General features: G+C 45.2%; 1 protein-coding gene across 1 annotated transcript; it reads left to right on the top strand.

Moving 5' to 3' along the window:
- Positions 1-5,059: 5,059 nt before the first annotated feature.
- LOC135911687 (solute carrier family 22 member 7-like) lies at positions 5,060-11,513 on the top strand. The gene is made up of 2 exons (XM_065444032.1): positions 5,060-5,445; positions 9,128-11,513. Exon 2 carries the CDS (start codon positions 9,212-9,214, stop codon positions 10,514-10,516), a length of 1,305 nt encoding a protein of 434 aa, XP_065300104.1. The 5' UTR covers positions 5,060-5,445; positions 9,128-9,211; the 3' UTR covers positions 10,517-11,513.
- Positions 11,514-24,481: the final 12,968 nt, after the last annotated feature.

The raw sequence follows: 24,481 nt of genomic DNA, 5'->3' as shown, positions 1-24,481 counted from the left end.
TATCGCTAAGTTACGGAAAACCCCTTGTTGGGCAAGTTGGGTGAACGGCTCAATGAGTCAGCAAGCAAACAATTTAAAGAAAGGTATGAGTGTTCATCTCTCTGCGCATTGCATATTGTGCTGCTGAAAACCAAATTTTTCTGAGGTTAGAATCCTAGGAAGGAGCAGAGATAAAACCACACTGGAACTGCTGCAGGTATATTACATTCATATCAGTGGTCAAGCATGCGTTAGTCAAATATCTGTTTCGTTATGTGGTGCAGAAAAGAAATTAGTGGTTTTGCCAGAAACAAGATGAATTGCCGCCCTCTAGCTTCGAGAGTGTGCGCGGTATATATGTAGAAAGTTTTGTGCCTAATAAACAGTTGTGAGTGCAGCGCCGTCTTCCTTGCTCTTCTGTCTGTCGCTTAGAATCTTTCTTCTTGTGCGTTTTTTGCGCTTGAGTATCATGTCTGTCTGCAAACACCTACTCGCCGAAGAAAAAGTTATTGAGCACTTTATTAAATGAAGAGAAATCAACATCGCTGGAATGTATATTAAGCATTCGTAATTTATAATGTATAAAAAATTTTTATAATAATTTTAATGTATATAGTATCTCGAATATTTATTGTACGCATAAGCGAACTTTCGTCTACGCACATTCACTCTAGTTTTCATCGCATCTTCCTTTCAAAATTTTCCCTTCACCGTGTGCAAACAAGCCAACAGCGCCAGGCTTTGGTTGACCTCCTTGCCTTTCGTTTCTTTATCGCTCTCGCTCATCGCAAAACTTGCAAGGTGTAGATGATGTAACAAGCATATACCATCGCATGAATTAGACAAACCGTCAACATGGGAGAACTGTGCGTTACCTGAGCCAGCGTTCATGTTCCAAGTGGTAATCAGCGGCAAAAGCTTTCGCCACAGGACATCCAGCCAGTCTTTGAATGGGCCTAAAGCCGTTTTCTTAGCTTTCTTACAACAAAATAAAGTGGAAAGAGGGGGCACGCGAAAGAACGCCGGGATTCGCACAAGGAGCATACGATTCCTGACGATAAAAAATAACTCCAGCACACTGTGCCCGAATCGAAGCACGGCATTTTTGTTCCAGGCGTGCTGTCAACGAGGTGGCGTCGATAGTACAGGTCGATTCCGCCACCGAAGATAGTGCAATACCGCGCCAGCCCGCGGCGGAGCTGAAGCGGGCGTTAAACGCTCCCCATACATGGGCCAATCACGAAGATAGTGCAATACCGTGCCGATCTGCGGCAGAGGTGAAGCAGGAATTAAGCACTCCGCGTACGTGAGCTGATCCCGTGGGTACCCTAAGGCCGGGACGATTCGCAAAGGAGGTGAAGCAAGGGTTAAGTATTCCCCATAAGTGGGCCGATGCCAGAGATAGTGCAATGGCGGGCCGATCCGCGGCGGAGGTGAAGCCGGCGTTGAGCACTTCCCATAGCCCAATGTATATAGCCAACGTCACATATGAAATCGAACCTCTCCATGCTACCATAGCATGGTCTGCATCTGACATCGTCAACGTCACACAACTAGAATCATATAACTTGGACCTACCAAGCACCCGGAGGGTGCCTTCGCCGCCACAGGTCATGTTACCAGGCGCTGTCAGCGATGAAGATGGAGAGAGAAGACGACGCTCGGTCATGCTCATCTGGTACGGTAGCCATCTTGAGAGACATCCGAAGCGTCCTTCTGTATATACCCTATTAATATATTCTACGTCTTTTCCACCCGGTAACAATATTGTCTACAATGAAAGCAAGGTAATTGGCCTATGATCCTTACATTTTTTTAACGTTTCCCTTCTGATGGACTAGTAAAATGGTGGCACTTTTCCAGCTGACTGGTACACTTCATTCATTGCGTATAAAAAGCCGCAAGATTTTTAAGCATGACATTTCCTCCATCATTGATTAAATCGACTGTCATTCCATCTTCTGCTTCGTTCCGCCGGGTCATGTCTTGCAAGGGCCTTTTAACTTCATAGCTACTTATAAAAGGACTCTCGGTATCTTGCCCAACGCTACTATGAATGAAAATAGCGTGGATGTTCTGAGTACTGTAAAGATCAGTGCAGAATTCTTCTGCTGCTTTTAATGTATTGAAATCGCTGATGACATTACCCTGCTTATCTTTCATTGCATACGTCTTGACTTGTCCTATGCCATGTTTTCGTGTCACTGATTTCATGCTGCGTCCATTACCTAATATACGTAATTACTATACTTACTTACTTATTATCCCTAAATTTCCCTTTGTTCATCAGTGTGACAGTTCCGCGTATTCTATCTGATCTCTTGAGTTGGTTACTTCCATTATTTGTCATTTCTCTATTAGATCCATCGTTACTCTGGAGAGCTTACCTACTTGTTTCCTTGGTGCCTAATCTCCCACTTCAACTGCTGCTTCTGAAGCCAACCTAGTTAAAGTTTAATTTATTACGTCTATGCCATCCTAATCTCTCTGTTCTTAGGCTGCATATTTGTTTGCAAGCACCACCCTGTATTGGTCTGCTTTTACCCTAACTGCGTCTGGGTTGGTCTGTTTCTTGTTTACTAAATTTACTCTTGCGCTCTTCATATCGATGTATATTCTAGATCTCACTAAATCATGGTCACTGCACTTTACCTTACCTTAAACTTCTGCATCCTGCACTATGGTGGGATCAGCAAAAAGCATGAAATATATTTCATTTCTTGCTTCTCCATTAGGGCTTTTCAAGCTTCAATTTTTGTTGCTGCGCTTCCTGAAGAAGCTAGTTATTATTCGGCCTTTCGGCCAATTCTACCGACACCTTTCCTCTAGTGTTCCTAGAATGAATCCCATAGGTATAAGCCTGACCGGACCTACCCTCACTAAGGCCAATAATATTCCACACAATGCCGGATCCTTCCTCAAAGAGTCCTGTGAAGCTAGTTTATCACGAGAGGATTCGTGTTTGAATGTTGCCATGTTCAGTTTAGAGTAGTGGCCCGTCCGGGTACAGAGATTCTTAACACCCTCTGCTTCTTTGCAGGTCTTACCACTGCCTTGGTTAGGTGCTCCGTAACTGCTGGGGACTGAAGGCCATGCGTTGATTGATGGTTTGGACCAATATTGGACCAGCGAAGCCGATTCCTATTCTGGAGAGGGAGTGTTTTTTGTTGAAACTTAGTGGGCATTGCTAATTTGGTTGCACCTGGACTAGTATAGCCCCACTGGCGCTCGGCATTTTTTGCCAGTGTCAGATGGCACTCCAAGTCTGCAGATTTAAATTCATGCAAGCAACTAAACGAATAAGCTTTTACAGCCAAGCAATATATAGCTAGGGATCCATGCATTTTTTCTCCATGAACAAAAATTATCATCATCAATGGCTCATACCCCCTTAAGCATTCATGCTCCCGTAAACAAGAAAATATGCAATGCTTCATAGCCCTGTATGGCAGAGGCTACAAGCACTCAGCAAACTGAAGCGAACAGTGCTTAAATTCTTTCTAACCACCTATACAACATACAGAACAGCATGTCGAAAACTGTCATCATCAATGGCTCGTAACTTGTGAGCCATTGCTCATACCCCCGTGAGAAAGCAAAAATACAATTACTCATAGTCCCGTAAGGTTCATGGCTGCTCACTTTGCATGAATTAGCAGCGATTATACCACCCCTGTTGTCGTTGTCGGTGATATCAATGTGGATATGTCGGTACTGAAGAGGAAATGGTTTACGTGTTCCATGTCGCAGAATTAGCCCGTGCGACGCCACACCGATGCGGCCCAACCGACCACCCAGCGGCGTATGTGCATCGACTTGACATTCTGAAGAATGTGATTGCAGTTGCAAGTGAAATAATGGCCACCGATCAAGACAATCAATGAGTGTGCACACATTTCGTCATAATGACACCTAGCAAGACAATAAATTAGTTCGTACCTTTGTTCAAATTTATCTGTCACCTCCGTGTCTTGTGCTGGAAATTTTCGCTGATCAACCACCCTCACAGAAGGGGATGGCTCATGATCTTTTTGTTGTTCTTTTTTACGTTGCTTTCTTTCTGTATGTTCCTTTTTTCTTCTTTTTCTAATTTCTAATTTGCAATAATTCAAAGCATTGATTAATTGTTTCAGTATAGAATGGTTGGCCAATACCCCAGTGTGGGTATGAGCCATTGTATGAGGCCATCATCAACTTCTTCTACACCAATGATCAAGCGGTTGCGAAGCTTCTTTTACAGGCCCTGTGCAATCTGTGCTGCCGGCAACGGCGCACGTCACTGCAGCCAGATATAGACAATTTTCTTTGAGCGAAGACAAAAAAGCCCTGTCAATAGCAAAATGCACAGATTTTTCGCACCTAAGTTATTCTTGGACCAGAAATTCGAAGTTTCATTTACTAGGCTGCGTTACCGTATTCCAGCACTTAATTTTTACTTGCACAGGTGTGGTCTGGCGGTATGCCATCTATGCTACCTCTGCAATGAACCCGAATCTATCGATCATTTTTTATGATCTTGTCGGCGATTTTCTGTTCACCGAAAACTATGTCTATAAATCCCACTTCAAAATTTAGGATTACATTTAAACAGCACTACTATTCTCTCCCTTGGAGCAACAGTATTGGGATACAGCCACAGGAACATATGCCTAGCCATTTATAATTTTCTATGTGGCACAAAAAGAATGCCTTGTTAATAGTTCTTAGTTTCCACAATTTATTTACTTCTACTTCAGTCTACGAAATTCAAAAAATATAAAAGCACAAATACACAGTTTTAATCATTCTAGTAATGTTCTTCAAAAATTTAGCTTACCCAAGTTTAAGTATATGTTTTTTTAATAATTTAGTATTCCTATCAACGCAAGGTTTACTATAGTACTGATCACTAGTTTTACTCATGTATTCAGTTTATTTTTCATCTTGGATTATATATTTAGTTTACTTTTTGTGTAAGTTATTTATTAATCAAATTCTTCTATTCATTCAATCATATTACCACCCGATTCGTGGCCTATCCCCCATGGTGGGTTTGTGCCATTTGTTGAGGATTCATCATCATCATCATCATCATCTTTGCTGCTGGGAGAAAAGTTCGTGCAGCTTGATCAGTGTCATGCTGGCGAAAGAGGTGGCGCCTGAACCAGTGAGTCCCAGGTCGGGGAACACTACTCTCCTGGAAGGCTTCGCAAGCGCGGACACGTGAGCCTTGATCCAGGAGAACGTCTACATCATCCTTGGTCACGGGCGGTTCCAGCAGATAGTCCAGTTCAGCGCATTCGTCGCCATCTGTATGGTGCTGCTGCACACGTTAGACTACTACCTCATCGGCCGTCCCGTGGACCACTGGTGCCAGCCGCCCGACGACCGGCGTTACCTCGGTGTCCAGGGCTGGAAGAACGTCGCAATACCCGAGCTGGCCGACGGCAGCTTCAGCAAGTGCACCGTATACGAGCCCCTCTACCGGTGAGCTAACGTCCGTCGTGACCCTCGTGCATTTCGCCCTACCTGACCCAGCTGTGCCACGGCTGCTACATTGGCATACCTTCTTGCTTAACACTCTCTACGAGGCAATGCAACGAGTGTCATGTATCCCGTAAAACACGAACGATTTTCGAAGTCAGCCTAAAATAAGCTCTACGCAAAGCTTCACATTCTGGTTAGCTTACTAGCTTCTCGCGGCACGTCAGGATGACGATAGACGGTGCGATGGCTTTTCGCGTTAAGGAAATGCGTATCCGTGCTATCGACTGCACCTGCAATAGTTTCTTCTTTCCTGCGCGCCGAGCTTGTTCGGCATATGTTCGTTTAAAAGTAAACTGCAACATAAGAATGCTAAAAGGTAACCAGATGAGGATAGTTTAGATTTTAAGATCATTTCCTTCCATACTGCAGTCATATAGAGGTACACATGTGCTTACACGTTGTTATACTGAACGATGGCAGCAACATAACAAATGTGACTGTTTGACACAAGTCCTCGAAATGTCACGTCATCTTGAAACAGATACAAAACGTGAAAATGAACACCATGCCCAGCAAAATGATCAGAATAATATATATTAAAATATTATAATGTTTAATTGCCTCTAACAATAAAAAAATTATCAGCGTAAGACTTTGGCTATACAGCTACCGGAAGGAGGCTCCTTAACCCTATAGAGTTTAACAATACAACTTTGATCCACTTAGACCGAGCGAGTCTGAGGGTGCTCAAGTTAGTCTATGTACATAATTTGAATTCTATAGCATGCATTGGCATGTCAAAAACCGGAACCTTTCACGAAGTTCACACTATTCTTAATGTGCTATAGTACAATTTTATTTATTTTTCAAACAATATAATAGGATTTTTTCAAATCATACTTTAAATAAATGCGTTCTATTAAGGTGGTTACCATCCCTCCCCCACCCCTTCCCGCCGATCACACGCCCTGAGCCGCTTGACTCCTATCCAGTGTCTCGGAGTGAATAAATGCAATTTATTCAGGAAAAATGCAGGCAACCAAAACAACATGATGATGTTCAGCATAGGGCAACGCTGCTCTCGCAGTAAATGAGTTCTGACCTGCAGAAATCGCTAGACTCTGCTGCCTTTTCTTTTGTTACTGGCAAGAGCATCCAGTGACCTTCTTGTTTCTTGCGCAGCCCTTCCAGTTTACCTGAGACGATTGTGAACGAAATGAAAATATATCAGAAATAAATAGAAAGATGGCACCGTACAAAATTCCTTGCTCTCATTTTAGATATGGTAACATAGCATAATTTTAGTTACAAGCTGAGTTACTGAAGTGTCTGGAATAATTAGAATTAATTAGAAATCACAGATTACCCCACACCAAAGGACAGAATCATAGACTTTAGAAACTCGCCACTTGAGCACGACTTTGGAGAAATTCCTGGAAATCAGGAAGTGAAAAGCCAAAGTAGTGACGTCACTAGTGACCTCACCCACAGGAAAGTGACGCGATATTTAACCGGCTTATTAATGGAAAACAGTTGTCTGGCATACACTGAACGTCTGCCAGCAGAGCGGATATGACGGCACTTCCTCCTCCCTCGCTTCTCACCTGCCCGGGCTCACCTGCTCGCCCGCCCTCACTTGCTCACAAGAGCTTCGCGCGCGCGCTCGTTAATGCTGTGACGCCCACAGCGGAGAGGGCACGTTATGTACGCTTCTTGCGTTGCTCGCTAGGGGACTACGCCCCATGAGGTGGCGCACGCTCTCCTCCCTCCTCACCCTCTCTTTCTCCTCGCCCGCATATCATGCCAGGGGAAAGACGGTCGCTTGCTTAACCTAACGAATATCAACGCCGGGGTGCGAGTTCCACTAAGAGACAGCTGAGTCAAAGACTAGAGGTGCCTACCAGTATATTTTTTTTTGGTGTGAATTCTTCTTGGCCTCAATCTAGATACTTCTCATTATATAGGTAGGTTCCTGCCTTCTCTCATTCCTTCAATAGAAAATTCCAGTGTCTGATCATTTGGGCTGACTCTCTGAAACCGAGCACAGGATTCTGATACTCTACCCGTTAGGTAACGATTGCATTTCGACAGAAAGCTGATCTAGTTCGTAAGGTACTTTCGAAGAGTTAACTGCTGGGCTACTTGGTGATCTTGCATACTGAAAAGATTTTGCGGCAAAAAACACAACACACACAAGAAAGACGACAACACCACGGGCGCTAAGTTCGTAAGGATTCATTATGCAAAAAGGTGAGGCGTGCAGACAGGACACAAGAAAAGAGAAGTGGACAACACACATGAGGTTTGTGTCTTCTTTCTTTTTTTCGCCTCAGTGCTCTCTTCAATTGATAGCGTTCGTGCTGTCCACTTCTCTTGTGTCCTGTCTGCACGCCTCACCTTTTTGCATAATGGATCGCTTTTCTTTTCTTTATTGCCTATTTGTCATGACCGAGAAGCACAAAACACTAGACTACTGCTATATATGCATCCCGTAATTGGCCTGCGCAGAGCACAAATTCACTTGAGATTGGGATCTGGCGGCTGTCAATAAAGAGTGATAACAAACGAACACAAGCCAGCGAAAGTAATATCTATATTGTTTCTTCTCAGATGTCTCGCTCACGTGATATGCGTCGTACTGTGAGCGATTATTTATTGTTTCCCAGTTTTACAGTGACAATCGGTACCATGTGAAAGCCGGAAAATTATATTGGCACGCATTTACATTATAGCTTTTAAATCGCCCTCATTTGGTTGATTAAGCCACACTGCATTCTTAACATGAATGCCGAGAGCTAAGCAAGCCATTAGATGAATTTGTACCCGCTCACGTAAGGAAACCAGACAAAAATTTAAACGACGGTGATTAGCATCACATGAAGAGTGCTGACTTTATTTTTTTAATGTTTTTATACAGTTCTTCATTGCCTAAAACGTAGCCAGAGCAGTATACTCCTGAGCCGTGGTACCACTTGAGGAGCGCTGGACGAAGCTGCTTTTATTTAAACCTATGTTTACTCAACCTGTGAATCTACGTCCTTCAGCCACACGGACAATAACGATCAAACTTTGTTGATGCCAACGTTCTCGTAACCGTCACTGAGAGACATTTCCGAGTTTTTCATGCATCTCTTGTAAAAAATGATGGTCAGATTGAAACACAGGGAAGAAGACGGTTGCTCTTCCTCTCCAGGATGCCATCTTCACACACACTTTCTCCTCGTCAAAGGCTATCGGTTTTCTTTCGGAGCTAATTGAAAACTGGAAAAACACGAACAGAAAAGGGCCAATGCAAGAATTCTTCCCCTTTGATTCTCGCCTATGTCGTTGGCTGATCCCGCTCGTTGTATACTTCCATCGTCAAAGACGTAACGGAGCAAGCAGAAATGTAGACCGACGGTATGTTAATTGCTGCATACAAGGGCATCACTTAAATTTGATTGAACACAGGGGCGTCATGTTCACAGATATTATTATTCTTACGCAATTCACGCTAAATGAAGAGGCTTGGCGGATACATGAAGTGAGGCTCTGCATGACTCAGTGATCAATATTTATGTCGAAACAATTTAAGTCTGATTGCGAGGACTTCGAACGTCAAATAGCAACTGCTTACAAACTCATCGCATTTGTATTGCGGTTTGAGATTTCGATTGACGTTTTATTTTCACTCCTTTTCCAGGCAGATGACCAGCAAGAGCGTAGCATAGTGCCTTGCAAATGGTGGGACTACGACACCGAGAAAGACGGCGAAAGTACCGTCAGCATGTGGAACTTGGTGTGCAGCCACAGCTGGCTATACTCCTTTTCTAAGTCCACGCTCGCAGTGGCCCCCATGCTATTCGGTCCTATCGCCGGAATCGCAGCAGACCGCATTGGTCGCAGGCCGGTCTTATCGGCGTGTGCCGTCTCCACGTTGCTCGGCAGCCTGGTGACCGCGTCGTCGTCCTCCGTGGCCGTGTTCATCCTCTCGCGCCTTGCCACAGGTGCCATGGGCAGTGCGACCATGCTGATGGCCTTGACTGTGCTCTATGAAGTGACCGGAAATGAGCACCGGGCTACATACATATTGGCAGCCAGCGGCATCGCCATGCTTGAGACGTCTCCGCTGGCGCACGGGCTTTCGACGCTTAAGCCGACGTGGTTGCTCTCACAATCGCTTTTCGTTACTGTCCCGGCAATTATGGCCTCTTGGTGCTGCTACCTGGACGAGTCCCCCGTTTGGCAGATTGCCACGTCGAGGCTTCGCGCAGCTCAATTCACCATACTCCGCGCAGCTCGGTTGAATGGCATAGACGCTCACAAGGCCACAGCAACATTCAAAGCTTTCAAGCAGCAGCTCATGAAGCGAGAGGCTGGCACCACGTCGGTGATTGCCGACACCACGAGCATACTCCGGTCGGCTTCCCTTCACCGGCGCGCATTGTCTGCACTCGTGACGTGGTTTAGCTTGAGCTTTGCATTTCGTGTCTCAGGCTTGGGAGCCGCGCTCGAAGAACTGTGGTTGTTGGCATCGTTTCTACTGAGAGGGTTCATTTTCATCACAGCCTTCTATGGCATCAAGCAACGAGGCCACCGTGTGACTCTATCAGGCGTAATTGCTCTCCTCGGCGCCTCAAGCGCACTGCAGATGCTACTGTGTCACCCTTCCTTGGGTGTCGCACTTCCTCTGCCGCGTATAATGATGTGCAGCGCGTCGGCGATTGCCATATGGCTGAATTACGCGTGTACCGCGGAGGTGTTCCCCACTAAGATTCGATCCGTGGGACTATGCCTATCGTACTCGGTCGGCCGGCTTGGCGTCATTCTGGCTGCATACATCCAAGGATCCTTGCACGAACAACAGCTGTTGGTTGTTGCGGCCATCACGACTGCGCTGGCATTTGCCAGCGCATTATCGGTCCAGTGTCTTCCCGAAGTATTTGTCGAGCAGAAGCCCGCCGAAGACCACGCAGTTCTGAGTGAAAGCCAGCGCATGGAAGCACTCACCAGGAGTCGGAGAAGCCACTCAAATCAGCCAAGCCGCGCAATCAACGCAAGAGAAAAGCAAGCTCGAAACGCGGTAACCTGACCGAAACTTCAGCGGCAGCATCCACATCCGTCGCCTGTACCCTAAATGAAGGTGCTGGCTCTCCTGAGCGAATCTCACCGACGCCGATGTTCAAATCGCCATCGCAACAACTCTAGTGCATCTGATACATGTGGGCTGATTAAGGAACACGTAATTTCTCTTGTTATTTTCGCGTACTCTAAGGCTAACTTATCTTTAGCTAAACTGAATTAGCAGTCTTTCGTTTTTGCTTCATTCTGATACATACTGCTGTATTTCTTTTGCCTACGCAAGTTTTTCACCTTTGGTTTCTTCTTCTCAGTGCGTGGGAATCATGAACTAGAATTTGCATAAGTCATATTTGCTAGCGCAACTCATCCTTCAATCCACATAAAAGCGTATGGCGCATTCAATAGACACTAGGATACTTTTAAATACAGTGTCGTTTTGAATGTGTTGATTTGATTCTCTGCTGCAATATGACTCATTTATTCTACGCGATCCAAATTTAACGTGCTCAGGTTATTTTACTTCATCAGTGATGTCAACATCGAAAGTGCAAGGGATCAGAGCGGGGCCTCTGTGGAACTTTCTATACTGTTTAAAAAATGTAACAGGTGCAGTCACCAAGTTTTACTTCCCATTACTACTTCATTGCCGTCTGAACAATAGCTTAGATAATTCAGAATTAGTAAGTTATACATTTGCTAAGCATTTACAAGGTTTTACAGTCCAGTAAGCAAAAGGTTCTTCTTCGGCCAAAACGCTTTGTTTTCTGGCAGTCTTAATGCAATTGTTTGATAAAATATAGTCCTTATCAATATGGTGTGTGAATAGTCATGCATTGTGTTGTGGCCCACTTGTGTGCAGACTGTACCTTCTAGAAATAAAGCTCCATGAATTTGTTGATGTGCTCAAAGGCATAAGTTCCCACCACTGTAACCTTAGCTACTCAAGACTATGGGTATACGGGGTGACCATTTTTCACTTATCCGGAGTTGTCTGCAATCGCCTGTAGGGGAGAAGTAATTTTTGTCTTTCCGCTGTATTACGCGGAGGCGCATATTACTCACACGAGAAATCCAAACATATACTCGATTAAATAAGGTCACTAACTTCTTAACGAACGGCTAACATATTACAAGTTACGAATTGTGGTCGGCGAGTTTGCAAGGCCTATCTACTTGGAATTTTTTAAAAATGGTCACTAACTTCTTAACGAACAACTAACATATTACAAGTTACGAATTGGGGTCGGCGAGATTGCAAGGCCTATCTACTTGGGATAAATTTAGACTATGACACCAGTTTGGAGATATGTGTCATCAAACTCTCCGAAAGAATGCACTGTTTTTCGACTAAATTTTGTCACGAATGCATTTTCTTGATTCAGTGAAGGAAAAAAATAACTGGTACACTCACGTGGTTGGTCCCAATCTTTGTCCAACGATGTCACGAAATTTGCGTAATGCTCGCGATTCATTTCAAATTGATACGTCTTGTAAACTCATCGGCTACAATTCGTAAATTTCAATATGTGGCTTATATTATTTAAGTTAATTGGCGCGTTGTTTTAATTAGCTGATTGTGTGTTTCGATTTCTGGTTCTAGAAGTCTCCGCCTCCGTGTACATGCAGAGGGCACAAAGGCGACGTAACGATGGACAATGAACATTTATTTGCATGGTTACGGAGCCGCAATGTCCTCTGCTTGGACTGCTCGGGACTCGTAAGTCTTTGCAAAGTGCTGTTAGTGACCCGTTCTGCATCAACAATTGGTGCCAGTTGTGCGATGCGTCATCCACTGCTTGTCAGCATGAGATGCAATGGCGCATCGGAATGGTATGCGATGGTTTTTTCGCTGCGAGATTTAGAAAGTGCGATAATTTTTGCCAGGAATTGTTCAGTTTAGGTAAGAACGCTGGGAAAAGCTCTCGTCGTCGCCTACTGTGTGTGAGTCAAGGCAGTAGTGGGTACAGTTGAGGAAGCAGCACTTAACTCAGCCACGAATTGGAATTGGTTGCGTAAACCGTAGTTGCTGGAGCTTGCAAAGGAGTTGCGTCTGCATGTCCGCGCTTCACTCCAAAGAAAACAGCTGGTCCACAGTATTCACGCGTCGACGGCCGACGATGTTGAGGTTTCAGAATGCCTAGAGATGATTCAAGAGAGGGAAGAAACAGGCAGAAGAGCGAGTACGTGAGAGGCAAGAGTGCGAGCGGGCCAACTAAGAGCGAACAAAGCGCAAAGAAAATGAATTCCCACTTGAGGCGGCTTGATGACGAACTAGGACGCCTTTGAGCAGCGGTTTGGGAAACAAGGCACCTGGTGCTCGAGAGAGGTTTGAACAACATCCAAATCAATGTGCTTCGAGTTGGAAAGATTGCGAAAGGCAGAGATGTTGGAGTTGTGTTGGTAGTTTCATCTAGATCTAGCGAAAGATATGACGGTTGCCGCTATTCGCACAATCATTATGAAAATAAAAAATTCCTGGACAAAGATGAAAAAAATCATAAATGCGTTTTTAAAATCGAAGACAAGAAGGAAGGATGTTCCGAGGAAATAGAAACATTCGACAAAATCCTAGAACTCCTAGAGGAGTTCAGCAGCGCAGAACTGGAACGAAAAGACCATGAACGCCAGAAACGAAAACAGTGCGACGTCGAGAGTGCGGTTCCGTCAGGCGCTTATGAGCTCGCTTAAGCACCATTAGGCGAGCAAAAGACGGTTTCAAGCGGCGCACATGAGTCGAAGGTGAGTCCACGCTTTGAAGCCTATCAGCCTATTCACCGTGGCTTTGGCGGCGCGACAGAAATTGTTCACCACAAAGGCTAGTCCTTAACAGCAGCTGCGGCCTAACGGTGGAGCCTCCGCCGCGTTAGCGGGAGGCAGAAAAATTCAAATCCCTACGCCGTCGGAAACTCATTGCTTTTTATAATGGGTGTAGATGTTCCCTGGCCTGGTGCTCGCCTCTTGTGGGGGTTCACAGCTTGAATATGTGGCCCAACAAAGACTTAAGGGTTGTCTTTAGGCGCCTGATTTTCGAACCAGAGAGGGAATAGTTGAAGAGCATCTGCCGCGGCTGGCGTAGGCAAGTGCTGCTGCTGGGTGCCTTCCGGTAAAATAGGTACAAGCGCGCTTTCGGCCTCGTGCTCGGCCGTTATAGGATCTAAACGCTTGAGAAGGGTTGTTTGGCCTGACCCGAAGGCGTCTCCACCGCAATAGGTGCATTCGGGACGCCACATAGGAAATGGCCACCATGGGAGCGGCCCAAACGTAAACTTTTCTGTGGTCGTGAGGGTATCGACGGGAATTTAGGGGGCAGGCTTCTTTCCCAAGCGTATCACCCCTGAAGAATGCCGAACGCCAGGCCGGGGCACACATAGGATCAATTGAGGACCAGTGAGTGCCCGGCCTACGCCCAGGTTTACGCCCCTACATCCAGTCATGATGACCAGGAAGTCGAAAGCTTCTATGAAGACGTCGAATCGGCGATGGGTAGAGTGAAAACTAAACACACTATACTAATGGGCGACTTTAATGCCAAGGTAGGCAAGACTCAGGCTGGAGACAAGGCAGTGGGGGAATATGGCATAGGTACTAGGAATAGCAGGGGAGAGGTATTAGTAGAATTTGCGGAACAGAATGATATGAGGATAATGAACACCTTCTTCCGCAAGCGGGATAGCCGAAAGAGGACGTGGAGGAGCCCGAACGGCGAGACTAGAAATGAAATAGACTTCATACTCTGCGCTAACCCTGGCATCATACAAGATGTGGACGTGCTCGGCAAGGTGCGCTGCAGTGACCACAGGATGATAAGAACTCGAATTAACCTAGACCTGAGAAGGGAACGGAAGAAACTGGTACATAAGAAGCCGATCAATGAGTTAGCGGTAAGAGGGAAAATAGAGGAATTCCAGATCAAGCTACAGAACAGGTACTCGGCTTTAACTCAGGAAGAGGACTTAGTGTTGAAGCAATGAATGACAATCTTGTGGGCATCATTAAGGAGTGTGCAATGGAAGTCGGTGGTAACTCCGTAAGGCAGGATACCAGTAAACTATCCCAGGAGACGAAAGATCTGATCAAGAAACGCCAATGTATGAAAGCCCCTAACCCTACAGCTAGAATAGAACTGGCAGAAATTTCGAAGTTAATCAACAAGCGCAAGAAAGCTGACATAAGGAAGTATAATATGGATAGAATTGAACATGCTCTCAGGAACGGAGGAAGCCTAAAAACAGTGAAGAAGAAACTGGGAATTGGCAAGAATCAGATGTATGCGTTAAGAGACAAAGCCGGCAATATCATTACTAATGTGGATGAGATAGTTCAAGTGGCTGAGGACTTCTATAGAGATTTATACAGTACCAGTGGCACCCACGACGATAATGGCAGAGAAAACAGTCTAGAGGAATTCGAAATCCCGAAGGTAACGCCGGAAGAAGTAAAGAAAGCCTTAGGAGATATGCAAAGGGGGAAGGCAGCTGGGGAGGATCAGGTAACAGCAGATTTGTTGAAGGATGGTGGGCAGATTGTTCTAGAGAAACTGGCCACCCTGTATACGCAATGCCTCATAACCTCGAGCGTACCGGAATCTTGGAAGAACGCTAACATAATCCTAATCCATAAGAAAGGGGACGCCAACGACATGAAAAATTATAGACCGATCAGCTTACTGTCCGTTGCCTACAAACTATTTACTAAGGTAATCGCAAATAGAATCAGGAACACCTTAGACTTCTCTCAAGTAAAGGACCAGGCAGGATTCCGTAAAGGCTACTCAACAATAGGTCATATTCACACTATCAATCAGGTGATAGAGAAATGTGCGGAATATAACCAACCCTTATATATAGCTTTCATTGATTACGAGAAAGCGTTTGATTCTGTCGAAACCTCAGCAGTCATGGAGGCATTACGGAATCAGGGTGTAGACGAGCCGTATGTAAAAATACTGAAAGATATCTATAGCGGCTCCACGGCCACCATAGTCCTCCATAAAGAAAGCAACAAAATCCCAATAAAGAAAGGCGTCAGACAGGAAGATACGATCTCCCTAATGCTATTCACAGCGTGTTTACAGGAGGTATTCAGAGACCTGGATTGGGATTAATCGGGGATAAAAGTTAATGGAGAATACCTTAGTAACTTGCGATTCGCTGATGATATTGCCTTGCTTAGTAACTCAGGGGACCAATTGCAATGCATGCTCACTGACCTGAAGAGGCAAAGCAGAAGAGTGGGTCTAAAAATTAATCTGCAGAAAACTAAAGTAATGTTTTATAGTCTCGGAAGAGAACAGCAATTTACAATAGGCAGCGAGGCACTGGAAGTAGTAAGGGAATACATCTACTTAGGGCAGGTAGTGACGGCAGATCCGGATCATGAGGCGGAAATAATCAGAAGAATAAGAATGGGCTGGGGTGCGTTTGGCAGGCATTCTCAGATCATGAACAGCAGGTTGCCATTATCCCTCAAGAGGAAAGTGTATAATAGCTGTGTCTTACCAGTACTCACCTACGGGGCAGAAACCTGGAGGCTTAGGAAAAGGGTTCTACTCATATTGAGGACGACACAACGAGCTATGGAACGAAGATTGATAGATGTAACGTTAAGGGATAAGAAAAGAGCAGATTGGGTGAGGGAACGAACGCGCGTTAATGACATCTTAGTTGAAATAAAGAAAAAGAAATGGGCATGGGCAGGACATGTAATGAGGAGGGAGGATAACCGATGGTCATTAAGGATTACGGACTGGATCCCAAGGGAAGGGAAGCGTAGCAGGGGGCGGCAGAAAGTTAGGTGGGCGGCTGAGATTAAGAAGTTTGCAGGGACGGCATGGCCACAATTAGTACATGACCGGGGTTGTTGGAGAAGTATCTCACAACGACCACTCCCCTTCCCCCCGCCATATCCTTTCCTGCGTTTTGTCCAGCTCTGGGAATGTCGCGAACATTCAATAAAAAAAGGAAGACCCACGATAGATTACATAATATTGATGATTTGCGCACTAAGCGCTTATCACACTTCAATGCACTCGGCTTTTGTGCGTGCAAAGAAACAATGTTAACGTATTTCTCGTTTCTACAAAGAAATCTGCAAACTGTTGATTGTTGCACCCAAATGTCTACGTTTCTTCTCCAGACTCTGTTATAGTACAAAGACTAATTCCTTTATTTTTCTTTCAACAGTTTCCCCAACGGCATAAACTATTAAATATCTACATGCAGACCGGTCTCAGCGATGTATACTGAATTAAAGATTTCCCCGAGAACCCATCTCACGATAAATTCCCACGTGTTTGCGATTGCCATCGAAGCACTGCAGCGACACACTGCATTACCAACGCTGAACACGACATGTATGACCTAAGCGTGCTCCGCGGATCCTCTGCCGGGCTTCGAAATGGACTCGCTACGCCATCCAGCGGCGCCGCCATCAAGTCGGGGACTAGTGCGTGTGCATATGCCTTTAGAAAATATTTCAAGAATATGCATGACGTGGGTCCGATTCTGCCCAGCACCAGATTAATTTACAAGGATATTAGTTCCTGTAACTCAGAATAGCCAGTGCGGCAAACTAAATCACGCATGATTCATTAAACACGTTTCTGGAGGGCGGAATGTACCGAGTGCTTCAAGATGGCGTCGCAGAGGTTCATTGAAGGGCTACACATACTCGATGACATAAAACATTAGCCCAAGTTGATCCGACGGTTGGTTTTGAACCCCGTTTGGCCAGCACAGAAGCCTCCCAGGTGGCACGTCAGGTTGGGCCAACGTTGGAAACATATTGGCACTTCTTGGCCCAATGACGGCCTAAGATTAACAGCGTGGTTCCAATATTGGCAGTGCCATTCTGGTTCTTGGCCCAATGTTGGCCTAAGGTTAACAGCGTGGCGCCAATATTGGCTGTGCCATTCTGATAGAGATCCAACGTTGGCCCACATTACACAGTCAGTAAACAATATGGGCTGTGCCATTCTGATAGAGATCCAATGTTGGCCCACTTTACACAATCAGTAAACAATATTGGCTGTGCCATTCTGATAGAGATCCAATGTTGGCCCACTTTACACAGTAAGTAAACAATATTGGCTGTGCCATTCTGATAGAGAGCCAATGTTGGCCCACTTTACACAGTCAGTAAACAATATTGGCACTGCCGTTCAACAAGGCGGGAATTATTGGACCGACTTTCGTATGGATTTGCCAATATGGGTTACTAGTTGGCTTTCTTTGGAGGACATTGGCCCGTATTAAGCTAATTTTCGCCTTGTCGGCTTTTAGTGCTCTACGACTTGCTGAGATTGAACAACGTGTTTTGAAAACTAACGCACTGATCACAGGCACACTGCGCAGGAACCAAAAACATGTTCTCCCATGTCAACTCCATGAATGGTACACCGCCATTATTGCACTTCTCCTTTACCGAAATGTGTCCCCTAAAGAGAAAAGCCAGTGTAGCACGTAGCAAGCAGGGGAAGTCGCATAAATTTAGCCGCTGCTTTATTGATCGTGAATAAGAACTTGAGCTTTCCATAAGAAGCAACGGTATTGCGAATTTGCCTGCGCATTGTACTTTTTGCATGTACGCTCCGCGGCTTTAGTGGGTCAGGATTCTGAGGAGAATCGAGAATTACAGTGCCTCAGAGATGATGGAACCGTTTTATATTGCATCGAGATGGAGCGCATATGCATGAGTGAAACTATTGTTTGTTTGTTTGCATGCATGGCATGTTGCGGCGACATCATGCTCCTATTCTAATATATTTGTTTATTCGTGCATGTGTAGTAAGATCCTTGTATGAATGCCCCAGACAGAAAAAAAATTAATTGCACGTTTTGGCATTAGCGTGTCAACAACCTCTTGCATTGCCTTTAGTAGGCACGGCGCATTCCGGATTTTTTTTTTTCGGCCTAGCTTTCGGTCCTTCAGCCCCCCCCCCCTTGCCTCTCCCCCACGCACCCAGGTGAGCCTGGTCAATGCTATCAGTTAAGCGGTCAGACAGCCATAATCTGCTGTGTCGAATTGGGTGCTCTCGGAAGCATGGGGGAAAGCGGCGGGGTCACTATTGTCCTCCTTGTCGCCCTCCATCGCTGCCACCCCAAAACCCGGTCGGGCTAGGTCCAGCGGGGGAAAGTGGCGTTTACGCCGTATTCTTCGTTCACCCTTTCCTTTCACTCTTTCCCTCTATGCGTCGCTAGCACGCCGACTGGGTGCAACACCGCCTGAGTGCTTGCCGTCCGTTCTTGCCAGCGCACACCTCTCGTGAAAAATGCTCGCTTGCGGACGTCATTCCTACTGAGAAGCCTACATTTTCAAATACACAGCAATATGGCCACGAATTTTTGTGAGTGTTAGAATTAATATAGGCGAAACAACAATTAGAAAAAAAGTCGGCGCTCGTGGCCACCGTCTTCGATGTGGGATGAACTCGGATACAAAGAAGCATGGATCATACAATGGTGAGTGCATTTGTTTTGCGCATGTTATAAGTTTTATCAGAAGCAATATCACCCAAGCTATATCACCCAAGCAATATCACGCGGTATATATATTACTGAAACAGGCCTGGCTTATGTATAGTGCCTGTAATTAAATAGCTCTTTTTATTTGCAGCCTTTGAATAGTGTCTGGAGTAGAACCACGTGTAAATCTCTGAATTTCACCCAAATTCCAGGACTATGATTTTATCAAACCACGCGTGCGGCCTGATCCTGCTAGTGATACCGAGGAACCCCGCTTCTTCTCACTGGTATAGGTCAAGCATCATTTCCAGCTGACAGTATTTCTTTCTTTTCGTATAATAAATGCTTCTTTTACTAGTGTTTCTTGACGGAACTTCTCGGTTTCCACATTAAAAATTTCGCACGAAGGCCGCATTGTGTCTACACAGTCTGAAACTAGGCTTTTTGTGCTGCAGCAGGTTTTGCTGCAATTTTTAATTTTAAAGTGCTACGCTGACTAGGTGTGAGCTGTAAACAAAGCGGACGGGTCCTGCGCATTTTATGTCTGTTCTAAATATTACGTTACACCTTGTACAAGGTATGCCATATATGTCGAAATATTAAGAAGTGTTACTTGACAAATCTCTTGCAAGAAAGTTTCTTGATTCACCCCTCTGAACTCTCTACTCGGACTTATAGTATTGTTGCAGTATGGCGATTTTTCAAATGAAAACTCTCCCACATACATTTGTCATACCAACATCTCTGACAATGTTTCTTTTCATTTTACAGTGCAAACATTTCCTCCAAGTAATGGTGAAGTCGCTATGGGATATGGTGGCAATATCAACGAAACCACCGCGTTATCGTGGACCTCGGGGGCCTGATAAGGCCGCTGTCATCCAAGCACTGACAAACCTGCCTACCGACGTCAGCTCCCTGCCCTGAAACCCCTGGCCTGCCCACCGTCCTCGGCACCTTGCCCAATTCCTATCCTGAGGGCAGTGCCTGTAAATAAACTGTTTGAACCGAGCGTCGAGTCGAGTCGAGTTGCCGAGTTGATAACCGAGCGTCACCCATCTTGGCCCACGGAAAATGCCTGTTTGTGAAAATTTATTCGCAAATGAACTGTCATAAACGTCAATTTCAGTATTCTTTTAATATTATTTGCAATCATACATGAATTCTTCTTCTTGACATCTTTTTGTCGAGCGGTAAGGGGACAATTGCTACAAAAGATGCCGCTAGCAAAATGTTTGCGGTAAGAATATGTGCGTGCTCTAAAGCCAGCATATCTAGAATATTCGTCATGCAAAGGGCATTGGCTCAAAGCTGGCATTAATAATGGCAACGATATGGCTCAACACTGGTCCTACGCTGGCAGCACGATGGCTGCTGCATTGGCATAACATTGGCCCAATCTTGGCTTTAACGCTGGTCCTACGCTGGCAACACGATGGCTGCTGTATTGGCATAACATTGGCCCAATCTTGGCTTTAACGCTGGTCCTACGATGGCTGCTGCATTGGCATAACATTGGTCCAATCTTGGCTTTAACGTTGGTCCTACGCTGGCAGCACAATGGCTGCTGCATTGGCATAACATTGGTCCAATCTTGGCTTTAACGCTGGGCCAGCATTGGATTGGGTTGCACTTTGCCAATATGCCAACATTGGTCCAACATTGGTACCAATTTCTGCCAGCATTGGGCCATGGTTGGACCAATGCTGGTGTGCTGCCTGGGAGCTGATGCTCTACCCCTTAGCCTATGGTGCACCCAGTGATACCATGTTGGTGGGCACACGCTGGCAGAGGAACACAGGCAATCCGAAAAACAGAGATACAGACAACGTAAAGTTCGTGATGCAGCATCTTAAGAAAGTTAACCGCATTAAATTCAAATCTACATCTTCCGTGAACTGTATAACGACCTCAACAAAGTATGGCGCTGTGCATTTCAAAGTTGTACGCATTGACAACTCGGGGTGCTAACAAATATAGATAACTGGAGTAAAGGTTCTACCACACACGAATCCAGTCCTGATCGATTGAAAGTAAACGAGTTCACCGTTTTTACCATTGATGAGTCATCGAGGCATAGCTCACAGATAGCTCAAGTCCCTCTTCATCAAAAGGCAAAAGCAAGTATGGTAGCCTCCCATAGAAGGTGTGTTCCTTAGCCCTGTGCACTGGGTATGTGCCACTAAGACTACTGGCAAGGTTATAATTTCATGATAATAGTGTAGGCCACGATCTTCATGATACCTCTAATGAAAATGAATACTTGACCAGATAAATTTAAAAGGTTATCCAACATCTAGTTCCCGACGATCAACCGTTTTTCCTCCAGCTGAGATCTCACGATAAATCGCATGCTTCATACACCCATTATGAAAACGGGATATATGAACTCAGCCCGCCTAATAAGACGCATTTCATCTACTCCAACTAGACGTTGAATTGGCTTCCATAGTTTTTTTTTGCATGCAAAGCCAAGCTAGAGATTAGCAGAATGCTATGAAACGCGTTCCAGTCATAGAAAGGTGGCTGCAAAACGCCTGCGTTCACGCTAGGGTCGACACATCAGAAGGCCCGCCGCCGTACCTCTATGTAACTGTGGCTAAAGACCGCTGAGAAAGAGTTCGCGGGGCCGATCCCGGCCGCATAAGGTTTGTGCTCTGCGGACTCCTTATCCAGGTGCTGTCGATGGCACATATCTATTCTGACACCTTGCTCGGTTGTGTCCATTATGGCTATTGTGTGACCGCTTGCTGCCCACGACAGGGCCCTCCAACTCTTGGATCCATATTATTAAACTTACATTGCTAAATGAAGCATTTCAGTCTACCATCAGACAGTTACAGAAGCTTAACTGCAAGCATTTCTGACAACGATGAGCACCAGCTCACGCAAACCCAGGTCAATATGGAAGGTAAGGAAAACTTTACCGCTCACATGATCTCGTCCTACTAATTAAAAAATATTTTGCACTTTTGGGGCTCATTTGGTTCTCACTATATTCATGGTTCATTGCTTGCATTTACTTTTGACTTCCGGCGCTGAATACTTCGACGTTTTGCAGAAAAACGTTTTGCACCTTTTGTGGTTTATTTCGTTCTGAAAATTGCCATGGTTTATCCTGCTTGCATTTTCTTTTTACTTTCGGTGCTGATTACTTCGATGCCAAAAATGTTATGTCCGACTAATACGTGCATTCCGTTCATCATTCGAGGGTACCGCGGGTTCATAAAGAACTTGAATACACGAAAAATAGGTGACGTATATTTCTCCAAGACATAATAAACTCCAAGGGACGCAGATTTTTCGTTGTAATTACGAGGGGGATGTATTTCGAGCTGACTACTGTCGCAGAACGCCGCAAGCGGAAAATCGCGCTACTGAAAATACTCGCATGGCGATTATGTCCTTTCTCCTACAGCCTATACAATTTAATGGGTTCCTCTATAAAACCTCGCATGTTCCATATAAACCCATATCAGCAACAGGATTACAGAATGAGGCATATGCGTCATTTTTAATATGGCAACAATTTATAGCACTCTTGAAACTACTGCTTCATTATTCAGCGCGATAGCGTTAAGGGCCCTGTGCCGCAGATACTCCGTCGTCGGCATCCGGAAACGACATCTCAAGGAGCGAAAATTTCCTTACATGTTTAGGTATATGTATATGCTACCTGTTGCTATATGACAGGCGGTATATGCGGGTTATATTGCCACACCATTCTATCACTAAAGTTGCTCATACCTTGTATTACATTCTTGACTAAGTTATTCCTCGGAATGTTTAGAAGGACAGCGTAGAAACTAATGTCATGAAACAAAACACCGAGAGCACATGCATTTTATGTCAACTCTTCTCAGATGAAATAATAAACGTGCAAGACAATAGCAGGAATGTGAAAACTACGTGATTTTATAGCACGGCTGTGCGTTACCTCTATGATCAGCCAAAACAATAGGCCGCGTTTCGAAAAGAAAGCTCACCTTTGTGTATAGCGTTCGCCATTAACACTTCCAGATAAATTTTACGGTTACATAAGCGACACTCAGCGGGACGCGTGAGAAGCAGTCAGGGATCTTTGAATGCAACCGCGTTCCACTCAAAGGGACAGACAACCGCTCGGAACATTAATCAAGATTACACAGCTGATGAGAAAATTCCATATTGTAGAGGCTACAACGAGACATGTTTTTCTCATTAAACGTAGATTTATATTTTTTATTCATCAAGAAAAATCCCGAAAAATGACCTGCTGCGTCCCGCGCGCCAAGAACATGAAGTTCCATAAGAGGTCCGCCACATGACCTTCTACTAGCGTACGCGGTTCCTGGTCTTTTTATTAGTATTGAAATGCAGCATACTTTTTTATTACTATAAGTTTTTCCTGGCTTCCAATGTGCAGATAAGCCTTTGTTTTCGATCAGCTAGATTGGCTTGTCTATCGACAAAACAACGACGATGAGCGCCAGCCAGCCATGACGTATATATATAAGCGTGCAATGGAGTAAAAGCGCGGTGCAAATATTAGACAGTTTTGAACAACAACGCGAGCTTATTGTACCAGCTTTTCATTTTCAAAAGTGGTTGAAAACGCCAAAATTCAGGTGGGTAATCAGGTTACCCTTACGACAGGATGAAGTACTGTCGTTCCTAGATAGCTACAGCTGCGAAGAAAACTACACTAATGAAATCGTCGCAACTGCCTCACTCACAAATTTTAGCGTTATTATTTTTTGGATTGGTTTATACGCCACCTAATGGGAGTTTTTATTTGGGGGGGGGGACCTAGCACCTGTACCCTCTACACGAATTCTTCGCCTCTCTTTGTCACTCATGTAGAAGAAGGTCAGCTCACCGCGAACACACGCACACGTACGATTACACAGCACAGAAGCAAAACTCCAAGCGCACCTGCCCAACAACATGACTGATGCTGTCCACGCACGAAAGCAAAAGTGCAGTGTGGCGAGCACAATTTTCAACTTCCCCATGCTTGGAAAAGAAGTCACCAGCCGTGGTTGCTCAGTGGCTATGGTGTTAGGCTGCTGAGCACTAGGTCGCGGGATCGAATCCTGGCCGCATTTCGATGGGAGCGAAATCCGAAAACAACCGTGTACTTAGATTAAGGTGCACGTTAAAGAACCCCAGGTGGTCAAAATTTCCGGAGTCCCCCACTACGGCGTGCCTCATAATCAGAAAGTGGTTTTGGCGCGTAAAACCCCATATATTATTATTATTATTGGAAAAGAAGTCTTGCGGTAACATACAGAAAACCTTCTCGTTGCGATTTTATTAGATTACATACTCCGTTAAAAAACACTACCGTTAACGGTGGCTGTGTGCGCGAGCAGTTACGAGCGAAAGCAAGCACAGCAGCGCCGTTTCTGTCCCATGCGGCGACCGTTGAAAGCTCGAAATGTGCCGTGTAGCACGGCCGCTATTCCATTGTCGTAAATCTCCATTAGGGAGTATCATGTCAACGGATATCGCGGGTGCCCGTGTGACAGGGG

This window comes from Dermacentor albipictus, chromosome 2, assembly GCF_038994185.2.
Source record: "Dermacentor albipictus isolate Rhodes 1998 colony chromosome 2, USDA_Dalb.pri_finalv2, whole genome shotgun sequence".
Taxonomy (NCBI): Eukaryota; Metazoa; Arthropoda; class Arachnida; order Ixodida; family Ixodidae; genus Dermacentor; species Dermacentor albipictus.
This window is presented reverse-complemented; position numbering and strand designations above follow the sequence as displayed.

Bases quoted from the DNA above. Each gene is read 5' to 3' on its own strand.
- LOC135911687 (XM_065444032.1), top strand. From the start codon at position 9,212: ATGTGGAACTTGGTGTGCAGCCACAGCTGGCTATACTCCTTTTCTAAG.